Source organism: Psammomys obesus, unplaced genomic scaffold, assembly GCF_907164565.1.
Source record: "Psammomys obesus unplaced genomic scaffold, mPsaObe1.curated_primary_1811, whole genome shotgun sequence".
Lineage (NCBI taxonomy): Eukaryota > Metazoa > Chordata > Mammalia > Rodentia > Muridae > Psammomys > Psammomys obesus.
The window spans coordinates 39533-53131 of NW_026590859.1; the positions used below are offsets into that span (position 1 = coordinate 39533).

Here is a 13599-nt window from a genome sequence, read left to right on the forward strand (position 1 = left end):
TAAGGGTCAAAGACAGACCTTGCCTCAAATAAGAGGGCAGAAAGCAGGTGAAAAAGACATTGGCACTAGTCTCTAGTCTCCATACACATCTTCATGCACACATACAAACACATGAACATGTACACTTACATATAACACACACACACATACACCTCCTACTTCCAAATTAATTTTTTTTTTTCAAATTAGGCAAAAGGAGACCTGAGAATCTAATACATGATCCTGAAAGGTGGATGGTTTTGTTATTATTAGTTATGGAGCAGTATCTTTATTTTTATACACATTAAAATATAAAAAATATTTAAAGGGGAGATAAATATCTAATTTATCTTAAGATATAAGAAATAACAATTACATAACACAATCACATACTTAGATATATACTTTTATATATCTCTATAACAGAGAGATAACATTTCTAAATTATTAACCTTGAGAAAACCCCTTCACAGATATACAGAAATTAAAATTTTCAATATTTAAAATTTGCAATACTAGGAAGTGTTAATCCTGAATTTCCACTTTAAGTAAACGTTAGTTTACGTTTGTTTTCTCAAACTAAGAGTTGACTACATTAATGGGGGTTGGAAATGAATACGCTGGAACAAAACCCAAAACGGGTTTATAGAATACAATACTGTAAATTAGCACAGCATACGATTTTAAATTAGTAGGAATGAGTATTATTTTGTGAAGTTCTTGTTTTAGACTTGGGGCGGGGTGTAGGGGGAATTAATGTATTTGGTTGCATAGCCAACAAAAAGTGGGAAAGTCAGGCGCTGAACCCAGACCGAGCCAAAAGAGGACTTCCCAGGGACCGCCCCTCCCTGTCTCTTCCGCCCCTGGCCACCTGCAGATGTGCTCCACAAATCTTCAGTACCCAGCGCTAGGCAGACGCTATTTAAGGTCCACTCCCCACAGCTTACAGCCAGCGGCAGCCAGCCAGCCACGTCGTTCTTCTTTCCTCGTTGGAGACTTTTAGCACAGAGAACGCAACCTGCTGTTGAGCCGCTGCAGTAGCATGGGAGCCTTGGGTTCACTCTGGGTTTTGTTCACTCTCATCACTCCAGGAGTTCTTGGTGAGCTGGGCACGGGGAGCGCAGATACGGGAACTCCTCCAGGTCTGGGAAAACTTCTGTGTCTACACAAAGGCTAGAGACCACACCAGGGATGTGGGGGCCTTGCTGTCCCTTACTTGCCTGTCCCTGGCAGCTTTGGAGACCCCCTCAGTCTCCGGAGGCAACCTCTTCTGGGAGCTAGATCACCATCATTGAAGGCTGAGCCACATGTGGGCGCTTTGGAATGCGACTGTTGCAGTGGTTGGGTGGTTTCCTCTCTCCTCCCTGGCTCTCAGCCTCCTGGGAATTCAGCAGAGCTCACACAGTCCCACTAAGGGTTCCAGACTGTGTCCAAGAATCACAGACTGCATGTGCTTCTAGGCATGCAGCTCCTATTTCTTTTCTTAATAACACCTGATTCTCCAATATGGGTCTCAGATTTTTTTTTTTAACAGTATATTTAAAAAACTAACTCTATTTAAAGTTGAACGTGAATTTAAACTATGACTTCTGTAATGGTGTGTGCTTCCATAGGTTCTCTTTTAACATTGAACAAGAAAATATGATTCTTGTAAAAGTTTTTTTGTGTGTTGTTGTTTCCTAAATTGGCTTGCTTTTAAAGTAGCTCAATTTATTCTGGGTAGTGAAAGCATACGTTGTAAGACATTTACTTCAAACAAACCTCAATAGCTGGGTGAATTTTGGCAAGTTGCAGTATAACTTGTTCTCATTGTGAATAAATTCATAGGTTATAAGATGTTTACTGTAACTAAACCTCAATAGCTGAGTAAATTTTAACAAGTTGGTTAGAGACCCTACCCTCAGTTTATAATATATGAAATGAAGTCAGAAATGAGCTATGCTAACATCCTATGGAACTGAGAGAAATCAGGAGCTGCCAGAGAAGTCAATGGCACTTGAAAGTTGACAATAAGTGTAGCAATTAGCAGCTAAGGGTGGATTGAGTAGTTACTGGGTCTGAATATTATGCATTAGTTCTGCTACTTTTTCTACTGGAAAAATAAATTCTAGGGATGGTTGGGCCTTGTTTCATGTTCACTGCTGAATGTCTTATGCTTAATACAATACTTTGGTTAACATACATGATTCTCATTTAAAAAAAAATGATCCATCAGATAGCCAAGAAACCCAGTATTAGGGCATTTGATGATAATTCTTAATAACGATCTCCCCCCTTCCTGCTTTCTGACCAATTTTTCAGATTTATTTTTATCCTACCCATAATCCTTCATCCACTTCCAAATGATTTCTAAATCATCATGTAAAGCCTCCTACATCTAAATAGTTAATTGCTCTCTGTCCTCCAGAAACATTTTCTGTGTTATATAGTCACTACTCTGATCTTCACTCCTGGTGGTAGAAAGAGGTAAAGAGGGACTGTCATGAAAATCTCTATCATGTAATAGCGTACAGACTAGCCTTTCTTTGAAATATTATTACATGTATTTGCTTATTGTGTGTGTGCATTCAATGGCATGTGTTTGGAGGTCAGAGAACAACTTTTAGGAGTTGGTTCTCTCCCTTCACCAGACTCCATGAGGTATTAAACTCAATTGGTCAGTAAGGTTTGACAGCAGTGCCTTTAGCCAGTTAAACAACTCACCTGCTACCTTTCCTCTTCTGATTGGAGGAGAACTGGAAATTCTGTACTGTAGCCTGAGAGGCAGGCAGTTTCGAAATAACTCAAGGTTTCCTTACTAGAGATGAGACTTCCATTAATCCTCACCCAGCAAGTATGATCCTTGCCTTGTTTTGACATGGAAATACACATTATAAAGTTTCTTATTTTTGTCGTTTCTATATCTTGTATCTCTTCTTGGTCTGTATTGTTACCACTGGTTGAACCTTAAGTATTTAAATGGTTTCCTATATTGTGGAAGATAATTTAATTTTGTTCTTATTTACATTTGAAAATCACAGATTATTATCTGTTTAGAGTAACTGGTAGAAGTGGCATCACATTGTAAAGTCTATGTTCATTGTTTTTGTTGTTGTTATTGTTAGTTAGTGTGTTTTTGTTTTTCAAGACAGAGTTTCTTGGTGTAACAGCCCTGGCTGTCCTGGAACTCAGTTTGTAGACCAGGCTAGCCTCAAACTCATAGAGATCTGCCTGTCTCTGCCTGGGATTAAAGGTGTGTGCCACCAGCTCTATCTTCATTGTTTTTAAACCTTTACTTTTCTTAGAGTCTTTCTTGATATTTTTCACAGAGTATGTATTTGGGGACTTTGGTGGGAATTAACAGAAGAAACCAAAGAATTACATAAGAGAGACCTACAGTAATATCTGGCTCCTAACAGTGGTGACTATTTTTCAATTCCCCAGTAGAAGCACAGAGTTAGAGACTGTATCTGGCTGCAGCTATAGGGGTTCAGCGAATGTCTTTGAGTCAGCAGACATTCACTATTTAACTTTTACCTGTACCTGCCTCATACGTTTATGGAAAAAAATAAAAAATTGTAAATTTTCAGGTATACTTCTACTCTTGGAGGGTTTCACAACTTGGTGTTTTATCTAGATTACCTGTGACCCGAAAAACAGTGAACTTCTGAATTTCTGAAAATAAATTTAAGGAGGTAAAATATGAGTCTTCACTCATATATACAAAATTACTTTTCTAGGGACATAATAAGTGTATGGATATTACAATGGAATTTATTTAACAATGTTTATGACTAGCTCTTTTCTCTGGTACATCAGAAAGCTTTTACTAGCTATTTTTGGGTTTCATTACTCTATCTGGTTAAAACAAAAAAAATAAATATAATGAAAAGTGGAATACTAGGGAGGTTGAGACAGAAGGACTTCAAATTCAAGGTCAGCCTGGGTTATATAGTGAGACTGTATCTTATAAAAACAAATAATAAATAAACTAGTTCAATGAAGAATGAATGTTTTTTCTATACCTTAAAAGTTTAGTGATTAGGATAATTACATAAATCAATTAAAGTAATTTTGATTTTACAAGGTCTCTGTGGTATTTCAGTTTTCTATGCTAAAGTTCTTATTTGTAAGATTTTTACTTTTAGGGCTGGAGAGATAGCTCAGAGGACCAGGGTTTGGTTCTCAGCACCCACTTGGTGCCTCATAATCATATTTCCAGGGAATCCATCATCCTACTCAGGTCTTTGCAGGCACTGAACACATAGACTGTACATACAAACATGTGGCAAAACATTCTTAGACATAAAATAAAAAAAATTTTTAAAAATCTTTTTAAAAGAGATTTTTCTTGTATACTTTTGGTTTTATTATAAAACCAGAGGATTTAAAAAAATTCATTATTGTTTGAATGTAAAATGTCCCCCACAAGCCCACATATTTGACTGTTGAATATCTGAATACTTGTAGAACATTTAGGAGGTCAGGGTCTATCTGGAAGGCAGACCTTGGAGGTCCTACTCCCCTCATCATCTCCAGCTTTTTGTTCTCTGGTTGGTGTCTTGTAACCAGCAGTTGTTGCAGGGCTCTTCTCCACAGACCAAGACGCTCCAGTCACAGCATGATGGATGGTGTTCCCTAGACTAGGAGCAAACTAATCTTCCCTTCCTTAAGTTGTTTGTGTCAAGTATTTGGTCACAATGAGCAGAAAAATACTGATACAAATAACTTCCTTTCCATCCCACCAAAAACATATAAATATTATTCTTATTAATTATTGTGTTATTATCACTTTGCAAGGTTATATAAGGCCATTCTCATGCAACTATATAATGTACTATGAGCATATCCTACATACTACCCTCCCCCTTCTTAATCTTTTCCCCTCCCATTAGTCCCTTTTGTTCCTCAGTTTGCTGCTACTTTCAAATATGTTTTTCTGAGACTGACTTAATTCACTTGATGTTAATATCTCTAGTTTCATCCATCTTTATTGAAGAAAAATATTCTTTCTATATTACTTCATACGGTAAATTATTAAGGCAGTAGTTTTCTTTATCCAGCTAGTTCCCCAATGACTGACAGAGAGATTATGATTTATTTTTAAACTGTAAGCACTATGAGCTACTCTAATCCTAGTTTACATTCTCATTAGCAATGTAAAACCTAGGATTTAAAACCCACATAAAAACCAATCACTTGCCAATCTGATGATTCCCAGGGGCAGCTTCTACTCCTTCAGTCTGTTCCTATAGCTACAGGCTTAGCTATCCTCCCAATGTCTACGAAAACACCTGTCTCCTGGAGGAAAAGCCTTTCACTCTCCCCTTCCCAAGTTCCTTTCTTCCTACTAGGAAGTCTTGGCTTCTACTTCCTGTCCTTCCACCCAGCTGATTAGCCAATCAGCTCTTATTGACAACTGCTACATCTACACAAGACATTCCTCCACACATCTTTCAAACAACATAACTTCATTCTTTAGAGCTGAAAAAAGTTCCATTGTGTATACATACCATTTAGGTTGGTTCCATAACTTAGCCATTGTAAATAATACCCTAGTAAGTATTGATGTGCAAATGTATCTGTGATATGTGGACTTGGAGTCTTCTGGGTAAATATTGACGAATGCTGCAGTTGATCATGTGATAAATCTACTTTTAATTTGTAGAGAAATCTCCAGACCGATTTTTTAAGGTGGCTGGTTAGTTTACATTCTCATTAGGGAACATAGAAAAGTATTCCCTTTTATCTGTATTCTTACCAGCATTTTTTGTTACTTGTTTTCTCAGTGAAAATTAGTGTGAGATGGAACCTTAGTATAGTTTTTGTCATTATTTCTCTAATGACTAGTCATGCTGAACATTTTTTTTTCATATTTATTGAACTTCATTTGAGACGTAGTTGAATGTCCACTCTACTAGTTCATTTATTGATGAAGAGTTTGGGGTATTTATGTTTTTTATTTACTTATATATTCTAGATACTAATCAAATATATAGTTAGCAAAGATTTCCTCCCATTCTGTAGACTATCTCTACTTTTTTTTTCTGTGTAGGTGCTTTTCATGAAGACTTATTTCTCAATTGGTGCTATTTCCTGAGCAACTGGAGAAAGCAACTACTTAGTCTTTTCTATGCTGATATCTTGCCATGTTCTTCCTTCATTTTCCTCTATTTCAGTTTTGTGTCTTATATTAAGTTCTATATACTCATTCCTGAGGTTCTACATGCTTTTATTTTTTTCTGACCTTACTGTGTAAAAATGAAATAAACAAACAATCCACCCACAGGTTTTATTATAAAATTTTAAGATGAAATTTTATGAAAAAAGTTTCTCAAGATCTTCCTCTGAAATCTGTATTAAAAACTATTTGAATATCTGATTTCTCCATGTGTCCATCTATACTAGAATGATTTCTTAGACAATATTGCTACAAACAATATTACTTTTAAAGATCAAATTTGTTAGAACAATTGGTGACAAGAGAGAAGCAGAGAAGCTTTAGCCTTTCTTAGCATTGAATTTCTGTGGTCTTTATTTCTAGGTCAGTGTAAGTTGCTACCAAAGTATGCTTTTGCTAAGCCTATTATTGAGAGTGATAAGTCTGAGTTTGCTGTTGGAACAACTTGGGAATACAAATGCCTTCCTGGGTATATTAGGAAGTCATTCTTTATCACCTGCTTAGAAACCTCCAAATGGTCAGATGCTCAGCATTTCTGTAAACGTGAGTACTCCTACAAGCCATGTTTAGCTCTATCACTTTATCGATGTAGGATAGTATGTCATTTTCCAAACAAAAGAGCAGTAAATTAGTATGTCATGGTAAAAGTAATCATAGCCTCTCTGTTTCTTTAACTTCTAAATATTCTGAGTACTAGGGTTTAAGTCATCTTTATGATATTATTCTGTGATTTCCATATCATATCAGAGTGATATTAGATATTTTGTGATGTTAGATATTGTGATATTTTGTCAGTATACAAAAAGAATATTAGTTTATCTCATTCTTACTACATTCAAGAAATAGTCTTTATTAACTAGCATGTGAGAAGCAGTAGACAGTAGATCTTGTAACAAAAGACAACAAAACTTACACATAAATAGTGTATAGATGAAAATTAAAAAAAGAACATTGCACAGGAAAGGCATCTTCTGTATCACTTAAATATATCCCCAGATTTTATGATGTTGTTTAGTAATAGAGGTAAATTGCTATTCAACCAGAGAAAAATAAATTCTATCTAAGAGAATTAGAGAAATTGAGGCCTTCTGAACAGAGGGGAAAAGTATGGAGGAAATACCTTTGGAAAGATGGAAAAGTATCAATATGGTGTGAGTGCCTATAACTCTAAGACTCTATACTTTCTTTCCTGTGAATAATGGTAAATCACCATACAATTTTAAGTAGGAAGTATAACATGACCATATTTATGATGTAAAAGAAAACACATGTCATGTTATGGAGGAGGTACTAGACCAAGGCAGGCCAGCATTAGAAAGGTAAATGTTACTCAACAATCCAGTAAAACTGTAGAAATATCAAAATAATGGGCTTGGAGAGAGAGAGTCTGGAATTCAGGTACTAAAATTTTGTAGCTAATTGAATTAAATGAAGGATTAGAGAATGAGTTACAGGAAGAAAATGAGGACTGGGTTTTAATACAAGAGGCATGGTAGATGATGCCATTAGCTAATAGAATCTAATAAAGAAAAATATAGAGAATATATATATAGAGAGAGAAAGAGAGAGAAAGATAATGTACAAAAATATAGAGAATATATTTTGAATAGTGTTCCAAAATTAACTGCTCCTTGAGAAAGTATATATTTTTACAAATGTCAAAAACTGTTTTGAGAAAACATATGCAGGCCCATCAACAACTCAAGTCAGGGAATTTAATAGAAAACACATAAAATCTTCTCAATCCCAGACCCAAATCCTGTTTTGTTTCCCTTGTAGGTAAATCATGTGAAAGTCCTAAAGAACTCCTCCATGGCTCTGTGCATATAAACACGGGTTTCAAGTTTGGGTCAACAATTACATATTCTTGTGATAAAGGGTGAGTAGGTAGGATGCCTACGCAGGTTATCTGGATACTGAAATAATAACCAGAAACCTTTTATATGAATAAATATGAAAGCATGGTCTTTTTGACCTGTTTCAGAAATGACACTTCAGTGTTGTTAAGAGGATCCTTAGAGAGAAAGATTATGGAGCTTCTTCAATTTTAAGTCTCCATTGCTATTGACTAGGAGGTCAGATCTCATTTGTCTATACATTGTTGAGTCTATTATATAAGTCCTTCTCTATCACCATTTCACTGCGTCTTCCATAATATTCTACTTTTTCTCATTTTTTTTAGTGGAAAAATATCAGGCTTGTCTAAAGTGGTATATGATCAATGTAACTGGTATATGATCAATCACCTCTTTGCTTCTAGATACCGACTCATTGGTGACTCATCTGCTACATGTATTATATCAGACAATAATGTAATTTGGGATAAGGATGTGCCTATTTGTGAATGTGAGTAAAATGATCTCTTTATGGCATCCTACTACATTTCTCTTGTTCCCTTCTACTCAGCAATTAAAATCAAGAAAATCATGAAATTTACAGGCAGATGGATGAAACTAGAAAAGATCATCCTAAATGAGGTAACCCAGAAGCAGAAAGATACTCATGGTATACACTCACTTATAAGTGGATATTAGACATATAATATAGGATAAACATACTAAAATCTATAGTCCTAAAGAAGCTAAACAACAAGGAGGACACTAGGGAAGATGCTCAATCCCCATTCAGAAGGGCAAATGGGAGAGACATTGGAAGTAAAAGAAGACAGGGAACAGGACAGGAGCCTACTACAAAGGGCCTCTGAAAGACTCTACCCAGCAGGGTATTAAAGCAGATACTGAACCTCTTATCCCTTTCTAAAGGGAAACTGGGCATCTGCACATAAAAATGATTACTAGATTTGGGTTGTTGTGGACATAGCTCTGACTGATCTTCTTCCAGGACCTCTGATTTCACTACACTTTCCCATTAATATTTTATGATGTCATTTAATGTGAGTAGATTCTTAAGTTTAAAATATGCATGAGATTACACACTGATAAATGTAACCATGCAAAAGTAGATCACCCCAAGAAGTACCAGAGTCTCTGTATTTTGGGATCACAGCTTTTTGACTTTTTATCAGCTGGTTCCATATTTTTTCCCTTTCTGGCTTATTCTTTATTTAGATTATAATACAGAATCCCAATATGATAGATAAGTTGTAGGTAAAGTTTAAGTTGGTTTATGGGAATGAAGACTACATTCTCAGAAAATGTAACATTCCAATTCTGTCTCTCCCCTTTCTTAACCACTTCTCTCCAAAAGCTATTCCTTGTGAGTCACCACCAGTCATTTCCAATGGAGACTTCCACAGCAGCAACAGGGACAGCTTTTCCTACGGGATGGTAGTGACTTATCATTGCCGTGCTGGAAAGAACAGGGAAAAACTGTTTGATCTGGTGGGTGAGAGGTCAATATATTGCACCAGTAAAGACAATCAAGTTGGCATCTGGAACAGCCCACCTCCTCGGTGTGTTCCTATAGTCAAGTGCCCATTGCCAGAAATTGAAAATGGAGTTGTGGAGTCTGGATTTAAACACTCCTTCTTCTTAAACGATACAGTAATGTTTAAGTGCAAGTCTGGCTTTACCATGAAAGGCAGCAGTATAGTGTGGTGCCAGCCAAACAGCAAATGGAGCCCTCCACTGCCAACATGCTTCAGGGGTAAGTTGGAATGAAAGCTTGAGTATCTGTAAATGAAATTTGAAGTTTTGCAGAATAGATACATGGTACCTATAGAAAAAGTAGAAGGAATAGATGACTGGATTTCCAGAATAAAAATTTTTGAAAGTAAACTTTGGAAGTAATATCTATTAGCTTTAGCAGTCCATGATCATGGGAGGTCTCTAACTGTTAAAGAGAGGGGGATTTTATTACATTCTGGGGCAGTACTATAATTGTAGGGAAAGGTATATTACACTTTTAAAAGAGGGTCAGAATGCTTTAAAGTAGAATTAAGGGACATGAAACTCTTTGAAGAAAATAGATATACTATTTAAGAACATTTAAATAGTCAACATGTCTTTGGATAAGATCATGGAAAGCATAGAAAACAATGGCAAAAATAGACTAATGGTATTACATAGAATAAAAATTTTCTCTACAACAAATGGAAACAATAGAATGAGGAAAGATGATAGAGTGAGAAAAATATTTCCAAGCTATGTATCTGACAAGGAATTAGTATCCGGCATGTATAAGGAACTAAAATAACTCAATAGTACAAAAGAAATTCATCATCAAAGTAGACATCAGAAATTTCTCAAAAATAAAATAAAATGGGCAATGAACATATGGCAAAATGTTTAACATTAATAATCATCAGGGAAATGCAAATCAAACCACAATGACTTCTCTTCAGTTAAAATGACTCATTAAAAAAAAAATAGAATGAGGAGATGGCTCAGTGCATAAACTGCATGTGGAAAGTACTTATAATCCCAGAATCAGGGAGGCAGAGACAGGCAGATGCTTAAGGCTTGCTGACCAGCCAGTCTAGCTTAGTTGGTTAGCCACAGTTCCCACTGAGAAACCTTGTCTCATAAAAACAAGACAATTACTTCTATGTGCATATGTATCAGTGAATACCCCCACATATATACACATACATGCACGTGCAAGCATGAGAACCTGAGCCCACTTCTACATATATAAAGACTCCTCCACTACGCAATATATCAAATGCTGTTAAGAATGCAGATAAAAGTCAGATTAGATAGAAGAAATTAAGTTCTGGTGTTCCTACAAGCAGAATTTCCACTGTATATTATGATAGTTTGCTGTATATATTTTAAAATCTAGAATAAAGGATTTTAAAAGTTTGCGAAGGAATAAGTTTTAGAAGACACATATATTTACCCTTACTTTTATATTATGCAATATACCTATTCATCTGAGTATCACATGGTATCTCATAAATATATACAATTACATTCTTCGAAGAATAAAAGTCATTTTAAGTCACAGTACAAAAGTTGATCATTAGAGTTTTAAATGATTGCATTTTATTGAAATGAGGATAAAATAAACTCTCCAGTGTTAGCCATATTAAGAGAGAGAATTGGCTAAGATAAGAACTTGATTTAAAATTTTGTAGACATCCATCTCGATATTAAAAAAGTAATTTTTGTGGAAGAAAGGTAGTAGTTATCTTGAGTCTGTGATCCCCATTTTCTCCTTTTATTCTTTTTTTCCCAGAAATTGGAATATTATAAAAAGGCATTTTTATATTCATAAAATGATATAATTTTTGCAATTATAGAAATGTCATAAATTATACAGAATTTTCCTTAATTACAGCTCAATGCAATGTGGCACTTTCCTCCCTCTCTAAAAAAATGAGAGAGAACAAATATATATATGTATATATATAATATAGACAAACCAAATACGAAAAAAAATATTTCCTCTTTGGTATAAAGTCACTTTCTTCTGGCAACAAAGTTCAGAAGCCTCACTAACCTTGTTGAAGTAAAAAGGATGTGGTGGTTTGTGTAGGGAAAGCATGTGTTGTAAAAGTTTGGTCCCTGTCGGCCCTATTGGTGAAATGATATCTCTGATTTTTAGCTGAATACAGTGAAAAAAATGAGTAATAGTAATATTTCCTGGCATGGATCAAGAAAGAGAAAGCAGATAGAAACATGGCTTTCCAAGTCTAACATGTTAGAGAAATACATCAACCCCACTCTATTGCCTCTCTCTCTATCTTAGAGTGGGAGAGCTGCCATGAAGACCTTTATCCCATCTTACTAAATCCAAGATAGCTGTAAGTTGTCAAGTATAAAGTTCTTATTTTAGAAATAAAAGGACTTTCTGGTCCTGTTCTTTTCTCAGGGTGTCTACCACCTGAAAATATCCACCATGGTGATTATAACAAAAAGGATAAGGAATTATTTTCTGTTGGCCAGAAAGTGTCATATAGTTGTGAACCTGGTTATACTCTCATTGGAATTAACCTTGTGGAGTGTACATCCTTGGGAACCTGGAGCCATGCAGCCCCGACATGTGAAGGTCTATGAAACTTCTGCTCTATTCAAAGGAAACAACTGTTTCCTGATTCTTCATGTGCAAGCCTTCTCTTTTCTTTCCTAGTGAAATCATGTGATGCCATTCCAAACCAACTTCTCAATGGCCATGTGTTTCTTCCCCCTAACTTCCAGCTTGGGGCAGAGGTTTCTTTTGTTTGTGACCCAGGGTGAGTGTGAAGTGATAGGTCTTGCACTGATTGTTTCCCATAATGATTGCAAAGTATGACTTCTGAAGATAGTTAAATTTTTTATTTATTATTTTCTTTCCTTTTTCTTGACCTTTTATGAATAAGAATTCTGTCATTAGCTAAATCCATTTTATTTTCTTCAAGTTTATATATTTTGTGCTTGACCAGCAAAAGTGGGAATTGTCATTTCATCACCTGGAAATGCAAAGTTTTGGTTCACAAATCAAAACTCCTGTTATACAGAAAGAATATAAAATTTGGATTTAGTGAGACATGTTGGAGTAAACTTGGGAAACAAGGTCTTTACTATTTTCTCTATAGGAATTGAGACTGTTTTCCTCAAGATGATAAGGATAACCTTGACATCTGGATGCCAAAGAGGAAAGGAAGAATTCAAAAGAAAAGATACAGTTTTAATATTTTTTTAAAATGCATTATTGATTCATTGTTTAGTGGAACAGATTCACAAGAATCTGTGACCTTTTTCTTAAGCCAGAAATATTTAAAATACATACCACCCTATGAATATATAAGAGAAGTGATTCACTCTGTATTGTAAAGTGGTTTGTTCTCGTGATGATTTGCTGCTCCTTATTGTTTAAGGTTCCAGTTAAATGGCAAATCTTCTAGTCAGTGTGTCCCAGAAGGAGAGACAGTAATCTGGAATAATAAGTTTCCTGTCTGTGAACGTGAGTAGAAAATAAGGATAATCAAATATGGATTTTTTTCTCTTGATTCTGTATTCTAATGCAGCTTTTAAATATAACATCCTACCCAGTTATGCACTTTAAAAAAATTCTGCTTTCCTCTGTTTAAAATGCAGAAATAAGCATTAAATCCATTCATTTGTTGACCTACTATGTTGTGATTCTATAAACAAAATAATAAAGGCTCTGGAAAGATACCTGTACCAAAATCAAGCATAATCTTTTCTAGTGTAATAAAACACTGGTTGTGCCTTTATATGTCATTCCTTATACAGAAGAACTCTACTTAGTACCAAATGGACATTAACTGGAAGTGCAGACACTGACAACTTTCTCTTTATTCTGCAAGTTACTCAGAAAATATGAACATATGTCATAGTTATAATATGACACATAATCATATATTATTAATTTCTTTCATGACACTAGGATGTGTAAAGAATATGAGATCATTACTCAAAACATCATTTCTATGGTTTTCTCAAAGGAATCTGGCATTAAAGGATTGCAAATGACTTGTAATGATGTTACAGTGTCATAGGTGACAGTTATCTAATGTGACTATGCTACCTGCAAGCTGTGTGTGTGTGTGTGTG

The 13599-nt window shown here is 35.3% G+C and overlaps 1 protein-coding gene across 1 annotated transcript in view; it reads left to right on the plus strand.

Moving 5' to 3' along the window:
* The first annotated feature begins 1021 nt into the window (after positions 1-1021).
* The window catches only part of LOC129678404 (complement receptor type 2-like), a 25775-nt gene continuing 13197 nt past the window's right edge, over positions 1022-13599 (plus strand). The window contains exons 1-8 of the mRNA XM_055609169.1: positions 1022-1079; positions 6503-6682; positions 7919-8018; positions 8400-8485; positions 9347-9745; positions 11915-12091; positions 12173-12275; positions 12900-12985. Coding sequence (XP_055465144.1) covers positions 1022-1079; positions 6503-6682; positions 7919-8018; positions 8400-8485; positions 9347-9745; positions 11915-12091; positions 12173-12275; positions 12900-12985 — 1189 coding nt within the window. The remainder of the gene's footprint in view (positions 1080-6502; positions 6683-7918; positions 8019-8399; positions 8486-9346; positions 9746-11914; positions 12092-12172; positions 12276-12899; positions 12986-13599) is intronic.